The sequence below is a fragment of the Silurus aristotelis genome (genome assembly GCF_946808225.1).
Source record: "Silurus aristotelis genome assembly, chromosome: 17".
Classification (NCBI taxonomy): Eukaryota; Metazoa; Chordata; class Actinopteri; order Siluriformes; family Siluridae; genus Silurus; species Silurus aristotelis.
The window spans coordinates 8,109,289-8,126,998 of record NC_139590.1 but is presented as its reverse complement, the minus strand read 5'-3'; the positions used below and the strand labels follow the sequence as shown (position 1 = coordinate 8,126,998).

At 37.0% G+C, this 17,710-nt stretch overlaps 1 protein-coding gene and 1 long non-coding RNA gene across 3 annotated transcripts in view; one reads left to right on the top strand and one right to left on the bottom strand.

Annotated features, from left to right (window-relative positions):
- fam171a2a (family with sequence similarity 171 member A2a) overlaps positions 1-15,865 on the bottom strand; it is a 41,660-nt gene extending 25,795 nt beyond the window's left edge. The window contains exons 1-2 of one of the 2 annotated variants that reach the window (XM_083567333.1): positions 15,334-15,865; positions 2,153-2,380 (exon numbers count right to left, since the gene is read on the bottom strand). In XM_083567333.1, coding sequence (XP_083423459.1) covers positions 2,153-2,380; positions 15,334-15,502 — 397 coding nt within the window. In that variant the 5' untranslated portion in view covers positions 15,503-15,865. Of the gene's footprint in view, positions 1-2,152; positions 2,381-15,327 lie in introns of both variants that reach the window. The other variant, XM_083567332.1, reaches the window with a different exon arrangement.
- On the top strand, positions 5,986-10,022 carry LOC310740583. The gene is made up of 3 exons (XR_014537678.1): positions 5,986-6,309; positions 6,668-6,783; positions 7,763-10,022. It is a non-coding gene; the product is annotated as an uncharacterized lncRNA (long non-coding RNA).
- Positions 15,866-17,710: the final 1,845 nt, after the last annotated feature.

Below are 17,710 nucleotides of genomic sequence, written 5' to 3'. Positions count from 1 at the left end.
CCAAATTCTAAGTAGTATAGAGGTTTAATTAAAATCCAATTAGAGCACAAAAGTTAAATTAAATGCTCTGTTAGACCAACTAAAATATTTTGCCAGCTCTGCTATATGAAAACTAATGAGAAAAAACAGGAAATCAAACAAACAGAAAAGCCAGGAACAAAAAACACACAGAATAGAGGGCAAAAGCTTGCAAAAGAATGAATGAGCAGTCTAAATAGACAGTGATTAAAAGAAAACAGGAAGCAGGTGTACTAGCTGTCAGGTGTGTGGGAGTTTTGTCATGTCTGGACTGGATTTAAATTGTAAAGCAGCTCATTGGAATAAGAAGAGGATGATACTATGATGTGCAGAAGAGGTGTAAAAATGGTTTTAATGGTTTGCCAAATAAAACTTATACGAAAACATATCTGTAGTGTTAATCAAGGTAAATGTAAAGTATAATCAAATCAAAACACACCATAAGACATTATAAAACTTCATTTGACAGCAATACATATAGTTGGCCATCTGTGAAAACAGTTTCTGTCTAGACCAAAAATCCAGTATTGCTAAGCCATCTTGAAAAAGTTGGGACTTGTGTCCACCTGTGATCATTATGTCTTTGGGGCTTTAACCAACTAATGTGGCATGACTGAAGTGGAAATTAGAGTTGGGAATGTATGCAATTTTCTCACAAGGGAATACTGCCTTAGTGGAAATGCCTATACACAGCAGCTGGGCTACACCAACACCAACTTGTGAGGGTGGGCCACATTTTATTTTGATCCAGCTAAAAGTGGAGTATGTATAGCTAAATGGCCTCCAGCTGGTTGTGCAGACAGTTTTGAAACCAAGCCTGATATAGCTGTTTAAGAGGCACAGCGCATGAACACAGTGTGGGTGGAATCAGAGCTGGATGGAAATTAAGCAAGCATGACAACTAGATATTCAGGCAGTATTCAGACAATGGATGGATATATACTGGAATATACTGGTATACACTTCATATATTCTTTATAATGTTCTGTGTTATACCTTGAGTATTACCAAGGTTTCAAAAGTTTTGAAGAAGCCAGTATAAACACAATTATGAGTGCCAGAGCATTTAAAGCCGGGTTTTTTAAATCAGTGGTCCCCAATCTTTTTTGTGCCACGGACTGGTTTAATGTCAGACAATATTTTCAGGGACCGGCCTTTAAGGTGTGGCAGATAAATACATAAAAAGAAACTGGTATTTTCTAAATATAATAATTAACGTAAATCCACGTTGTTTTTTTGTTCATTTTGCTAGATTGGGGGTTTTAATGTAGCGGTAATGTATTATGTGTCACCGGCCGGAGCAGCCCTTTTAAGAAGGTAGCGGATGTTGGTAAGACATGTGACTGAGGCATCTTGACATGCATCAAAAGTGAGTCATAGACAGATGTGGCAGAGAGAATCTGATAATTTCCCCCCAAAAAAATCATTCAGAATCAGATGATAAATAAAACGGAAATAATGTAAGTTATTCATTCTTTCTGTGCGGCCCGATACCATTGACCCACGGACCGGTGGAGGTCCGCGGCCCGGGGGTTGGGGACCACTGCTTTAAATGATCAAATCAAGTGATAAATGCTTTTATAAATGTTACATGAAAGTGTTGCTATCCAAATGGATGGTACCCTTAAAGTCTTGAAAAAGATATCCATATCCAAGATATCCATAGCCATTAGACTGAGCCCATGAACCATGAGGACAAAAGTTAGGTTAACCCAACAGCTGGTAGGGTTCACAACAGTGAAACAAGAGCACTGTTAACAAGCCCATTTTAGTACAAAGCTCAGATTCCATAAACTTGTGTGGGTTGTAGATCTTAACTGGGAACTTTTAGTGTCTAAACAGAAAGACATGGGACACAGTGTGCGGTCATTATAAGTGCAGGGGCACACTGGGTTCCTAAGTTGTATCAAATAACACAATAATATATTCCATGTTCAGTGTAAGAACCCTATGGATATCATGTGAAGTTGATTCATGTAACAGAAGGACAATTCTTACACAGGAGCCTCACTGCATCAAATGCAAACTGTAACTTTGTCTTAAGGTTTTAAGAGACTGTGTCACCTGGATTTAAGTATTTTCAAAACTAAATTGTTAACTTAGAAACAGTGTAATAAGAAGAGGTGCCACTTACAAGGGATGCGATTGGCATGCCAAGGGGCGGAGTTCGTCACAAATCCATGCTTGGAGGCTGAGACAATGACCCAGGTTCCTGGGCGGTACAGAAAGGTAACCGTGACAATACCATCCTCCCTTGTGAAGCCAGATGCCAAGACTGATTGGTTCCCGTGCACCTGAACTGCAGCTTCTTTCAGAGGTGAAAGGTCACTGTTGTCAAAGATCTGGACTTTAATCAATACTTCTGTGGGATGGAGAAAGAATAAGACAATTAGTGCACTACACGTGAAGAATACAACCTAATATTACAAACACTGCACCCTAACCCACTTTACTTGTGTGCACTACACATGAAATGTGTTAAATGACTTTAAAAACAGAAAATATGATCCAAACAACAATCCATGTTATGAGATCAAGACTGTACAAGACCATCTATAACAACTGACCATCAATCAAACCATCCACTGTATAAATCACTTACATTTACTTCCTCATCTGAACCTTCTGACAAGTAGTCAGTAGTCCATCACCCATCCCTCCCCTGCGAAACTATTCACATATCCATTCCATAAAAACATCGAGTCATCCACCCAGCCACCCATCCATTTTTTTCAGTCACAAACTGAATTTTTTGCTGTCTATATTTCTATCAATACCCCTGCTAGCCATCCATCCATTATCTGTCCACCTATTCTATCATACATCTACCCATACATTCACCTGTTCCTGCTCATCCACCAATCTTTCCATCTACTGAGCTAATCATATACTTACTCGCTGTCCATCCATCTATCTGGTCCACCAATCAGTTTGAAGACAAAAGAAAACTATCCATCCACCCACAATCATATGTATACATATAACAACATTCAAATCAGATATCCATAGTCTAAATACCCCATCCAACCACCCATCTGTCCATCTGTCCATCCGTCCGTCCATCCATCTATCCAACAACCCACCCATTTGATCACCCATTGTCCATCCATCAATCTCATCCACCCATTCCACCCATCTCATCCACCCATCTATCCACCAAGACATTCACTGTCAGGTTGCATTACTATAATTAAATTTGATTTTCTGGATCGATCACAATAACAATTTTGGAGATGTTTAATATCGTTTCACATTATGATTTACACATGGTACTTCAAATGCAGGATATTTAAGAGTCTGCCTTGTTTACAGTGGCTGTATTTCACAATTAGGAACAGAGCTAAAGTATGTGTTACTACCATAGTCAGATATGACCAAATCTGTGCACACACAGCCAATTCATCTGAGGTAAAGCCTAATTTGCTTGTGCTTGGTGTTTCTCAATACAAAGATCTTTCCAGAAATCTTGTAAATCCAACTTTTTTTCTCACAATTCAGACTTTTATTTCTCACAGTTCTGAAATTACTTCCTTCCCGATCTATAAATGCGAACCAATTGGCATGTTTTCTTTGTTAATGGCAATGTTGTAAAAAATGATCCAAAACTTCTAATTATACCATCTATGAAATAGCTTGAAAGATTAAAAATAGCTCAAGAGTGTCCAAAATCACTGCAGACATTTTTTTTTGTCCCTGGCTTTTTATAGGAAGTTATTGATTCAGAGGCATAGTTCAGAGGTCACAATGCTTTTGTCAAAAGAGTCTACTAAAAAAAAAAAATTGTTAGTTGTTTGTAGGGTTGTGAACATGATCCAGAATGATGACATCCTCTCTGGGCCAAAGCTAATTTAAACTGAGTGTACAGTGTGTATGTGTGTACTGAGGCAAAGTGGAAAACTTGAAAAAGTACAGTGATGCAGTGATTTCCATTACAGAACCATCACTGTTTTAAATGCAGTGCTGCCTGAGGGGCCCAAAGATCACAGACATCCAATATTGATATTTGCCCTTGTCCATTGTACACTGAGATTTCTCCAGATTCTTTGAAATCTTTGATATTATGTACTGTGAATTATGAAATATTCAACTGTTATACAATTTTATGTTGCGGAACACTTTTCCCAGATTTTGTTGTATTTAGGTAATAAAAATTTCTTAAATCTTATAACATATGCCGAGATTTCAACAAGATCATCATAGTAAGCTGAAAGAAAAATTAATTTGATAAAAAATGCCCAAGCGCATGTCAATTGTTCCATGCTAACAGCATTAATGATGAATAGCATTATGTAAATCATTTTAAATAGCTTAGGCTAAACTATTGCTGCTTTGTAGGTAATGCTTTAATAGAATAAACATTAAATTTAGGCTTATTATTAGCATTTAATTAAACTTATTCTTTTTATTGTATGAGCTAAAGCAAAGCTTGGATTAGCCACAAAATGTATATTTGTTTCAGTAGAAACTAGGCTGTGTTATGTTATACTAGCTAGCTATCTTAGACAACGTATGTATTTTTTGTTTTGTCCCCTGCTTAGCTAGGCTTATAACATAACTTGTCCAATTTAGCTACAAGATATACAGTGTATTATAAATCCCATCAAAGTAAACATCAAATTCAGATTGATTCTTAAATATATGCCCAGTAAGAATTTAACCAACTATAGATGATAATGTCAGCACTGCTTTTATTTTGCTTAGAGATAAAGAGGAAGGAATTCAGAGGCCACAGAACATGTCACTATTCAAAGAATGTTCATTGTTATGCCCTTCACAGCCAGGGTTTCCTGTATATAAATCCACTTCCCATTCACTACACATGAATCACCCAGGGTCAAGACATTTTCCAACATCATTTTTGTTACATAAAAATCATGCTTACTTCTAGAATGTTGTTCAATTAAACTTTTGCCTTATAATGTAGATTAAAGTTGACAGTGTTATGGTAAATGAACTAGGGCTGCAGCTATTGATTATTTTAGTAATTGAGTATTCTACCGATTAGTCCATCGATTATATCGAGTTATCGGATAAGAAGTAATTTTTCCTTCATTAAAGAGCAATACAAAGAGCATACAAGAGGAAAAATAAAAGACGTCTTAATAACAATTTGTTTACTTTTTAGAAAAATTTAAATTTTTATTGCTGAAATTCCAATCAGTGAAAACTAAACCCATTTACTGCATTCAATTGCCATATTACATCAAAATGCAAATACTAAATATATAAATATAATTACTTGAAAAAAAAGAGAAATGCCAATTTTTTTTTTTTGTTTGAAATTATCCAAAACTTTGGAAACTTTCTGTTCTGTTCTTTAGTCTGAATCCCCTCTTTGCCGTTTTCTCCCCATTCCTCCATTTTTCATTCTGCAACGTCTTCTGTGTTTACTTGTCCAAGGGCCTCATTTATATATGTACAAACAAAACTAGGCTGAAAAACGTGTGTACGCCACTTTCCACGCAAAGGATGTGATTTAAAAAGAAAAACAGACTTGATGGGAGAAAGTGTGCACCTGTAAGTAAACTCTGAGCCGAGAAACACAAAAGGTGAGAAGGGAATCAGTGACACAGATAGCGTGCACAACCTTTGCATGGAAATTTTTATTCACATTTATAAATGAGAACACAGAGCGGTTCAGAGTTTAGCTGGTGGTGCGTAAGTAATAATAATAAATAATAATTACTCCAGTTACTTAAGCCCTAAAATGAACAATAACCAAAATTATAAAAATACAATTTACCCGTATTCAAGTGGTTTACACTTTGTAATATATTATCTGTTGCAGTGTGGACTACTGAATGTTGTCGAGGTAACGAGGGCGAGATAACCGGGTTCCACTGTATATATGTACACAATTTAGCATCTATGAACACTACACAACTGCTTGTTGGAGTTATGTTTCTTGACCAGTTATTTAAAGCCACTTTTCTTGTCTACTAGAAAAAACTATTACCACACCTGTTAAGCAATAATCATCTTAGCTCATAATAGAAGACCATTCTGAACTGTTTGCTCTTCACAAAACCCTTTTCTTTCCAGCAAAGCTCTCTTCTTTATGAGGTCCTGGCAGACAGCATGCAGCAGATAAATCCCCTGATTGCCTTCTCATGGCACCTTTGCTCCAGCTGGAAGTCATCAGCTTCAGTTCAACTACACTCACTAATTCAGCTTTTACTGAAGAGGAGAAATACACTGAGGCAAAGGAGATTCAGGCATCTTTCCAGCACATGGGAAAAAAAACAGCTCAGCACCTGCATATGTTTTCAAAGAACTGAGCTTTAAATACAAGTAAGTGATTTGATCCTTTAAATGAAGCAATCAATTCTCACAGTTGCATTTGACCAGGAAATTATACCAAAAGTCGATGTGCCACAATGAAGAATACACTGTTATGGAAAAATAATCACTAATGGACTGATGCAATATTTTCAAATAACAGCATAACTGAACATTTCTTACACTTTGTACACCACAGAAGTCTATAAACATAGTCATAGGACATGTAGGACATGATACTTTACCCTCACATGATACTGCTACCCTCTCATTGCTCATCATATGAAATGCCTATTATTTCATTAGCATTAAAAGCCTAAAAACAATCTTTTCTTACCAGCCAATTTTTTTTCCTCATTAAATTTAGGAGATTAAATCAAATCCATTTTGTCATCGTACCAAGAACTTCTGAAAATATCTCGGGGTGAAAGAATTCGCAATGATAAAATCACCTCTAAACTCCTTACATGACTCCTTACATGAAAGGCAAGTAACAATTTGACCATATAAATATTCTTAAAAAAAAAAAAAAATAGCAATGTGAATGGTCTGTTACTATAGAAATAATAGCTCCCTACATATAACAGTATATCGTGTACACAAGTGTGGCTAATGGTATTGACTACGGCTTTTCTACCCATTGGGAGACTGATGACTCAGGCAATTTGAATCTTCTAATTTCATCATCAGTCACTGTAAAAACCCAAACATATTAAATATTTCATTTATATTTGTCACTTTTTTATAGTTCTTTAAGCAAAATTTTTAGCTTGCTAATAGGCACAATCACTACTGTAAGCATTAATTTGAAGCTACATCAATAATAATAAGTAGCTTATATTTCCAGTTGATATGCTTTCGAAAATATTATAGTATTTCCCGTATGGGTACATACTATAATATTTTAGGGAGCAAACATTTCAGTGCACTGGAAGGATTGAGACAGCGTTTGAAATGTATGATTTCCTGATCAGTACCCCGATGACTGGATTATGGACCTACCTGATATGCACCTATAGTCTTAAACCTATTCTGCCACTGAAGAGTAGAGCTAACACAGTTTAGTGTAATGTTTTAAGAAGCATAATTCAGCGAAACCTAAGTACATAATGGCTGTCCTTTAGAAAATAACTTAACTGGCAATACTTTGTAAACTCTACAGGTGAAAAAAGGTTCATTCATTCATGTAAAATAGTTCAAAACAAGAGTTTGTCCTTTTGCTATGAAACGTTTTGATACCTTTTCAAAGCTTCCCCAGATTCAGTTTTATCAAATCTTTTATATAATTGAGAGAGTTCTTGGCACACAGGTTTCAGAGTTAAATGTTTATTGCCTGTGGGTTTCAGTATTGTCCTTACACAAGAGTACATAAGTGTTCGTGGACATCAGGTTTCAGTTTTCTCCTTTCTCATCATGTTCACTTAATGAAAATGTCACACACTCTCTCTGACTATTTATTGTGAAGGTGTGGATTTGGGGTCGCTGAGTGGAGAGATTTGCAGGCTTCATAAAAGAGTTTACATTTCCTCTGGGAGGAAATGAGTCTCAGCAGTGGGTTGAGTCAGCAACCTTCTGCCTCGAAGTTTGAAACATCTGTACATCTGAGTGCCAAGAGGACATGAGAGCTCAAGTGGGAAGTGGGGGTGATATTTTCCCACTGCTCATTCATTTTCCTTTTTTCTTATTTAAAGGATCCGAAAACAATGTTAGAAATGTTATTGTTTAGAAATGTTCAGTAAATTTAAATATGTAGGTTTTTGTGTCTTAAGTAAGCGGGTTTCAGACTTTCAATCGTTAAAGACATAACAAATTAAGTACTATCAAATGTTGGCGCACTGTATTTACCTGTATCTTAATAGCCTGACCACATTACCAATACTGAGCCCCTTGGCAAGGACCTTAACAATCAACTGTTCAGTATTACTCTCAATTGTATGTCACATTGGACAAAATTGATTGCCAAATAATCTCTAAAACTCTATATTGCTGTCTTTGCTGACACTGTTCACCTAGTATCTGGTACAGCATTTTTTTCTAATTCTTGTTAAATATAATTTGCAATATTTATTTTAATTAAATATTTAATTTGATCTGAACAATGCTCCTTATCAATCATGCCAATTATAAAAAAAAGCTAAATCTTGAAAATATTAACAGGTGAAACTACATCATCTTCCAACACTATTAAGTGGCATAGAAACTTAAACTCGGTACACATAGAGGTTTGGAAACGTAAACTGGCAGTAAATAAAACTGAGCAGTTTATTTGCAGAGTACTGAGCACTGAGTTAGGTGGTTTGGGTCACAAGTCGATGTTCTGGCTTATTTTAAACACTGTGCTCACAAATAATGCTCAGCATTCTTAGGTAGGCACCATATAGTGATCACTATTAATGATATTGTTAAAATTTCATAAAATTAGAGAACATATTGCCAGCAGCAAGTAATACAAAATACATCATGCAGATGCACTGGGACACATCATCAGTGATGTATCCTGGGGTCATTGGGTGTTTTGGAAACCTCAGAAACCCTCGTCCAGGTGACCCAGCCGGGGTTGATCAGACTCCGGCCTGTGTCCCAGTAGCAATTGCCCACGGTTCTGCCCTCTTAATCCAAAACCATCTAGTGGCTTTTTCTGCGGCTTCAGTTGCGGTCTTTGCCTCCCCAGTAATTCCTAGAGTGAGCACTTTGCAGAGTGAACGCCCTGCAAAACCTCTACAGCCCTCTATAGCTCTACAAGTCAGCAACCCACCCGAAATAAAGATAAGTAGAATGGTTCATGTAAATTTATATATAATTTTTATGATAATTTTGGTAATGATGAAGAATCTTTTCTTACCTAATCTTTTCCACCAAATAAAAAAAAAATATTAGTTCATCCTTAGTTTAATCTAAACCATAATAACTAAAAAAACGTGCACTATAGATATTTTCTTGAATTGTTTATGTTTGTTTGGTGGACTGTTTAGGAATAAAATGGATAATAAATAGACAATACTAGACAGAATATCACAAGACACATCAGAGCCCAATCTCTAATATTTTAGCAGACAAAATTTGTGAATCTGTAGAGGCCACATTCATACATCTACAGCTTCAAACTTCAGGCTGACAGCATGGTTCCCGGTGGATTCAGCAGAATTGTTGGATGCTTACGAGAAATAAAGTCGCAATTGCGAGGAATAAAAAGCTTCCATAGATTCAGGCCCAAGAAAACGACAGTTATAAAGTTAATGTTTGGGATCATTTCAAATTAAACCATAAAGAAAATACGATGCGTTTACCTTTTGTTTAAAGTCATCTGAAATGTATTTACATTTTTACTTATTTATTTATATATTTGTATTTGCACGTAATATGGCAATTAAATGCACTAAATGGGTTTAGTTTTCCATTTTATAATAAAATAATCTTTAATAAAGAGCAATACTAAAATACTTTTTATCCGATTACTTGATTAATAAGTAAATAGAATAATCGGTAGAATACTTGATTACTTAAATACTCGATAGCTACAGCCCTACTTCATTTAGAAAAAAAATAAAAATAACACAACCAGGGGTCACTTAATAACATACACTATGATCCAAACTGTCATTCTGAGTGCTGGATAAATTGTGCCAGGGTCAGTGGTGTAGCCTGTGATTATATGGTTTACGGCCATGTCTTTCGGCTGTTAGTGGTAAAAATCTGTGAAACTCTGCAGCAGTGCAAGAAATCACACTGGCTTGGAGGTCACACACACACACACACACACACACACACAGAAAACTCTTTAGGACCGAAGACGTTGTGCTTTCTGCTTTACGATATGACAAAACAATGTGACAACTTGTTGGCTTTCCTTTTTTTTCTAGGAACATTAACAGCATTAGATGTAACTATAAATGTAATAAAAACTATAACCTGTTGTTCTTTAATACATTGCACATAAACTTATTGTGTATATATACTTATTGCTTGCAAAAACTGCTATGGTTTAAGAAGTACACAACAGATTGTGGCATGCTGTTACTGGAAATGAATCAACGTCGCTTCACACCACACTGTCTTTGATTGTTTTTTTTACAACCACACACACCTTACTGACATTTTTTACTTAACTTTGAGGTTAATTAGTTCCTCATCTGTATCAATTCAGACCAATTTGAAAGTGCATTTGAAAATAAGGCCTGCTGCATTTCAGGCTGTTTCTGTAATTCCCAAAAGGTCAAGAGTATTCTCTGGACCTCTTTAGTAATGACCAAATAAAATCTATCCAATGGCTTGACACCATTTTCAACACTGATCTTTGGGACAAGGCTTATAAACTGCACATTGATCTGTGAGTCAGGCAGAGCCGGCAGTTCTGGACCAACCACACATTGAAACTCAATCACTACAACATTGCAAGGGTTCTCTTTGACGCCAGGACAGGGATGTGCTCCTGCCCTGCTGTAGAAGGTTAATGCAAACAAGGATCAGTAAGATTTAATGAATGCCAGAACTCACATGAAGTCACATAAATTCAGCCTTTTACTTCAGTGGAAGTAAAACAGACTGATGTATGTAAAGGACAATAAAAAAGAAACAGGAGTTTATGATTAAATTACACCAAGCTGTTATCCAGATTTGAAATGACTAGTACCCTGATAAATCTGTTCTACATAAAATGCTATGTACTTGTAAATGATCTTTTTTTTATCTCAATAGAAGTAAGAACTTAAAAGATTTCTCCTTTAATGCAAATTCTGATATGAGCAATCAGAGTGAATTCGAGTACCCCACCATTTCACAATGGCTTTTCGCAATGTTTACAATCATGAAGCAACAAATTGCTTTTTCAAAATGTTCCCACAGCAGACCCTTACCAATGAGTGACAAAAAACTGCAATCAAAATAATGAAAAAGACACTTTTTTTTAAATCGGTGCAGCAGTTGACCTAGCCTGAGGCACTGATAGACAGGTTCAAATACACAGCAGTCAGTTTGCATTAGTCCAAACCTTGCTTTTCCACTGCAGGCTTTCGTGCAAGACCAGAGCACTGAGGAGGCTGCGTTTGGTGTCAGCACGATTAGGACACTCATGTGCTTGCAAAGTGCAACAACAAAAAGCCAAGAATAACCCATGTTCACGCTTTGCCAGATGACTCAGGCAACATCTGTGCAAAACCCTCGCAAAGATTCACCTAGCATCAAGGCTTTTAGTCATGATGCAAATTTACTGTTTAGATAAAGTACCCAAAGTATATTTTATAATGTGTAATCATGGACTTTAGTAGTGATACCAGACAGCATATTTACCTCGTGTTAACTGTAGTAGAAGTCAGTAATTACAAAAAAAAAAAACCTTGGCTGTGGCAATGTCTTCATTCCCATACAACATCAAACATCCAACCGTAACATGAATTATCGCAGTATTAGGAAGCCAAAACTGTTCCTTTGACGCCAGAAGAGAAATTCAATCAAAGCCGCCCTGGTGGTAATTCAATAAAGAGCCGATTACTCTTAAATAATGTGAATGTTCTTCACAGTGTGAGCCACATGCACATGGCTGCTTCCTATGGAAAATTAAACAGGACATAATGTCATTAATGCTGAAGAAGGCATGTACCCATGACTAAATATAGACCAGTTTGGGTTCCTGGAAGCTGAATGACAACGGTTTTCTAATACTGCTGTCACACACTAAGCTTAACAAACGCAATTGAAAATGATGTCGGAGTTGTGCAAACTTTTATAACAGTCAATTCAGACCACTTTTTGTCTTCACCTGCAGCTTCTTCCTTTTTCCTCCAAAGAAATTAAAAGGCCAAAAAGGTTTAAAAAAAAACTACAAAACTAAATCTGAAGCACACTGATTTATGATGCGTTATCAAGTAGCATTTCTTGTCCATTGGCAAAAATTCAATCAATCAATCAATAAAAAACAGAAAATGAATTATAATAAGAAATACAATTTTTGAACCTCAGTAAAGCCAAAATTCAGTAGTTTCAGTAGCAAAACTCAAAACAGAATCTGAGATTGCTGGTGTAAGTCTGTAGCCTGAAAGTTGAACTACAACTACATTTCTGGTATTTGGAAAAGTGTGTAACAGCAACAACTAAATTCAAATCAATTCCATTTTATCTTGTACAGCGCTTTTAACAACGCAGCTCTGCAGAAATGAACACCAATTAGAGCCAAATATGTTCTATTTAACCTACAATACCCAACATCCTCTGCACCAGAGACTGATGGTTCATCCTAAGCAAACAAATCCAATCACTTTTTCAGTTTTACTTTTTTAGACATTTAATTTTTTTATATTTACCTAAAATATTAACTAGAAATGGCAAATGATTACTAATATTTTTTTTCTTTAGTTAAAATGTCCACCCTTTCTCCCTATTTCATACAATTTTGGTACTTTTATACACATTTATACATATTTTAACAATATAGTTCAAACCGATCAAATGACAATTACCATATTTTTCGGACTATAAGCCGCTATTTTTTCCCACGTTTTGAACCCCGCGGCTTAAACAACGAAGCGGCTAATTTATGAATTTTTCCTGGGTTTTTCCCTGTTTCACAAACTTTAAGCCAAAAAACTGAGCGACATAACATTAGACCAATGAAATTTCCGAACGGAAACGAAAAAACGCACCTCACCTGTGTTCTGAGCTGCACGGCATCGGAAGAAAAATTATTTTTTTTTTAAACGCACGACGATGCCAAAAGATAAACTCCCGAGATAAATAGTTGTGAAAGAAAGGAGGAAGACAGTAAACAATGACTTTCTTTGTCAGCTACTGTTTAGATACAAGTCGTTGTAGCGCGTTGAGTCTGGGTTAAGGGAGAGCTCACTGACTCCAGTTGCAACAGAAATATATAAGCACAGACAGGTTTCCAAAACTCGTGACCCAAAATACCGCTATGCTCCTAATAGAAGCGCAACATATTTCACCGGTTACACCGTGTGTAACGTGCCTTTTGTTAAAGCCTGTGTAAAGAACATTAGTGTAGACACCTGCGGCTTATAGACAGGCGGCTTATTTATGTTAAAAATAAAAATATCTGTAAATTTCAGTGGGTGCGGCTTATATATGGGTGCGCTTTATAGTCCGGAAATGACGGTACAAGTTTATAACATAAAAAAAAAAAAAAAAAGGAATGCCTAAAAAACAGGAATGATTTCAATGGATTAGGGCAAAATCTTTTTGAGGCTGGGAGTCCTGCATTTAGGAAGAGCCGGTGGTTACTTTGTGGCATGTGCAACCGCAAGCAAATGAGTCACAGAAGCATCGCCTGCCATAAGCTCATGAAGAGAAGGGGGGACGAGTGGAGGCAGAGAATAGGCTCACGGATCACATTAATATTCCCCTAATGTCCCTGCCGAAGCAAAGAGTTCCTGCAAAGAATTTACACAAACGACTCTGAAAAAAAAATAATAACCTTGATTAAATCTAGATTATTATATTAAAATAAATTATAAACATTAGCCTTCTGTGGATGACGAATTATATGAAGCCGCAGCATCACCGTGACTCTCTTGTTGCTATATAATACAAATATAATATAATAGGTATAACTATTGAATTGTTCAAAACTGAGTGCGAATTAGTGGCTACATTATGGAGTGAAGAAGGGAGATTTTGGATGGAGTCTGCTTGTAGCAAAACACTGCTACATCAATGTTGAATTCTCAAATCTGTTAATTCAGAGGGTGGATGCCGTGAAAAGCAGCTTCTGAACCGAAAACTAGACAGAACTCGATTTGGTAATTCCAGATTGGGTTGTGTCTTTTCGAAGCAGCTGTTCAACTTTAAAAAGACACCAAAAAATGATTGACATGATCCGTACAATATATTATTTTTTTTAATCCAGTATAACAGGTTCAAAAATCCAAATATGCACTTGGGTATGAACTGGTTAAATGTTTAACTTGGGTCCAAACATAGTTTAGATATGCTGGGATATATAACCACATTGTTTATTTAAACACATTGTTTATTTAAACCACTTGTTTATTTAAAGACACACACAAGTTTCCCTGAGATTGAATTATAAACTAAGCAATCAAGGAGAATATTATGATCCATGAACATGGATTGAGGATTTTCAAGGCAAAAACTTTTATTCTTAATAATTATATTTATACACTGAACAATTAAAAATGTTGTATAGTAATTTACGGGCTACTTTGCCACCGCGACTAGTTTGTCTAGCCTGCACTGATTCAGTGCAATCTTTCAATGCGAGTTAATTCAACGGATGAAGCCTTAGTAGTAGAAACCAGTAGCAGTCGCTCAGTCGTATTACAAAGAAGACATTTGGGTGTTTAAATCCGAGCACCACCAAAAAAAGAGTAAGGATCTGGTCACTCAGCAACACCCCTTAATCTTCATCTTAGCATTATAAAGTGTCAGGAAATTGAGTAGATCCACTGGATTATGTGTGTGTAGCGGACGAAGATGTTACTTCGACGTGATTTGGATATTAATTTGAAAATGAACAGGAATTGTCACAGTTTGCTCGTCTAATGTTGCTGTATTGAGTGAGGAACAGGAAAGTATGCAAACCAAATCATTAATATAACGATTCGAACGCCTGAATTGTTGAAATAACTGTAAAAAGTTCACCCACAATGGTTTTGACATCAAAGAAAAAGTTACTTTGTTTATTTGATCATTTCCTGCCAACTGATTTGTTTTAGACCATTCAAGTGTAGTGCATTATGTTTGTATGTTCGTTTGTTTCTTGTTTGCATGATTGTTTTGCTGCTTGTTTTAGTAGAATATATTAACAGTGCATTCTCCAGGAGTGGATCTGAGGTTCGCCAAAAGTAAGTTTGAACTTCTGGTGATCGGAGATGATGAACACACTGAACTCTGCAGAACTTCAAAGCAGTAGATAACGTTCTTTTTTTTAAATTCTATTTTAAGTACAAGATGAAAAGAAAATCTGGTTCCATCAATCGGTTCTGGGTTAAAAAAAAAAAAAGGCTCTGGAAGCAAACCGGTGCTACAAAATCCCTATAAAAGTGGCGCTCAAGAACTCACCAACACCAACACCAGCACCAACACCAGCGGCTCTCTGCGCTGCGGATTTCAGCCAGACGCCGCACAAGACGAGCGAAAAGGCGAAGACTCGGGAAATCCGCGGCGCCCGCATTCTTACAGCGACATCACAGAAGTACATGGGGAGGCCATTCGTCCATGTTTTACTACTCGGCATGAAGCACAGGGAAGTGCTGATCCCGAGATGCCCACCGCACTCCGCTCTCTGCACCCTCCTCTTCTCTTCTCTTCTCTTCCCTTCTTCGAGCCTCTATTGTCCTGTACAGGGAGGGAGGGAGCTTGTGTGTGCGCGCACACAGGCAGGCAGACAGGCAAGCGCGCTCCCGTATCGCTACCCTGCCCGCATGCGCCCTCTGCTGTTAGAAACTATATGCTGTTATCATTAGTAACTTGTACACTGTTAATCAGTGACGTCAGGTTTAATCTTTAGAAAGGGCCAAAATGAAATACTGGGTCTAAGTAGAGTGCAAAACGCTTTAAGTCAACTTTTAAACAAGACGACAGATGGGATGCAAAATAAAATGCAAAAGTAAAACCGTGCATTCTGTTCTTGTGTACATTTGCCCGAGCAGGATGCTTGGCATAGATTCTTGGCTGTCGGTTCATTAATGTTCTGGGTTCGGTTCTGTGTGGGGGTAACTCTCAGGATAGAGTGACGGTGCATCGGTGAGACATTTGTGTGCTTTTGTTCATCTTCAGAACAGAGAAATAGTTGCTAACATACATATGAACCTCCAAACATAGAGAGGTCTTAAGCAGCCTGTTGGCAGAGATGGGGCATCGTTTTAGGCATGATGGGTGAAAACAGTGCAGCACTTGTACGTCAAACTTATAATAGAAGTATAATATCTCCCCATGAGTCAGATTTAATAGATTTGTTGGATAGAAGTGACCTGGTTGCCTTAAGTTACGAACATGTCTGCTGTAGTGGTGGACAGTAACCAAGTAAATGTAAATCATAACTGTACTAAAGTAGCTTTTTTGCGTTTATGTACTTTACATATTTCCATTTGGGGAGATTTAACTTTAGCTTTACTACATTTCAAAGTCAAATATCTTTTTTACTTAACTAGTAGAGCACATGCACTGTTTCAAACTTGTCTTGATTGACGCTTGTTGGTATCTACTTATCACCAACATACAGTTTAGTGCCAGTCCAACAGTACATTTTGAGAGGAATAAATGGTGGTTGAAACTTCTGACTCTAACTTGCCACAACACCTGTGGCATTATTTGCATTATTTATTTTTTTAAGTACTTAAGGTTTTGTGCTCATTATAATTTTAATATATATAAATCTGTGTTTGACTCATTTAATATCATTCTATTAAAAGACTGGTGCGCTAAGAGTAACACAAACTGAGTTGTGAATGTATCCAGGCTGAACATCCACTATACAGAACACAAGCAGAGAAAAGATGATGTTCAGGTGATCAGGAATGTCTCTGTTTTCAGTCATCTTTACATCGCTGACTTCCTCTGTCTCATCAATGTTAACCCCATACTTCTTATTCTCTTCTGCCTTGTTCATTGTTAGCTTCGTAAACTAATCCAAGTTTGTGGTGTGTCAGAGCAAGGAATGATACACCAGTTTAATGCGTGAAAGTGAAATGTTGTTTGAAAAATAAATAGTGAATTAAAGTACTGATACCAGAAAAATCTACTTAAGTACAGTAACAAAGTATTTGTATTTTGTTACGTCCCACCTCTGCCTGGGGTCAACAGAGCAAAGCAATGGAGAGTGTGTTAGAGAAGTGAAGAAAAGAGTGCATGCAGGGTGGAGTGGGTGGAGAAGAGTGGTAGCAGGAGTGATTTGTGATCGAGTATCTGCAAGAGTGAAAGGGAAAGTTTATAGGACTGTGGTGAGACCTGCGATGTTGTATGGTTTAGAGACAGTGGCATTGAGTAAAAGACAAGAGGTGGGGCTGGAGGTAGCAGAGCTGAAGATGTTGAGATTTTCATTAGGAGTGACGACGATGGACAAGATTAGAAACTAATTTATTAGAGGGGTCGCGCATGTAGGACGTTTTGGTGAGAAAAGAGCGAGTGAGATGTTTTGGTCATGTGCAGAGGAGGGACATGGGGTATATAGGAAGAAGAATACTGAGGATGGAGCTGCCAGGAAGGAGGAAAAGATGAAAGCCAAGGAGGAGGTTTACGGATGTGGTGAGGGAAGACATGTGCTTCACACAAGGTCCACTAGTGTTGTAAAATGAAGGTATATGTTTGTTTTATTTCAAACTTTTTACAGTCAGCAAAACAAAACTCTCACTCGACGTGGATCAGTGTAATACCGCACTTCCGCTTATTCCCTTACACATGCAGGTGGCTAATTTGTAAGAGGCAGATGTAGAGAACAGAAAAG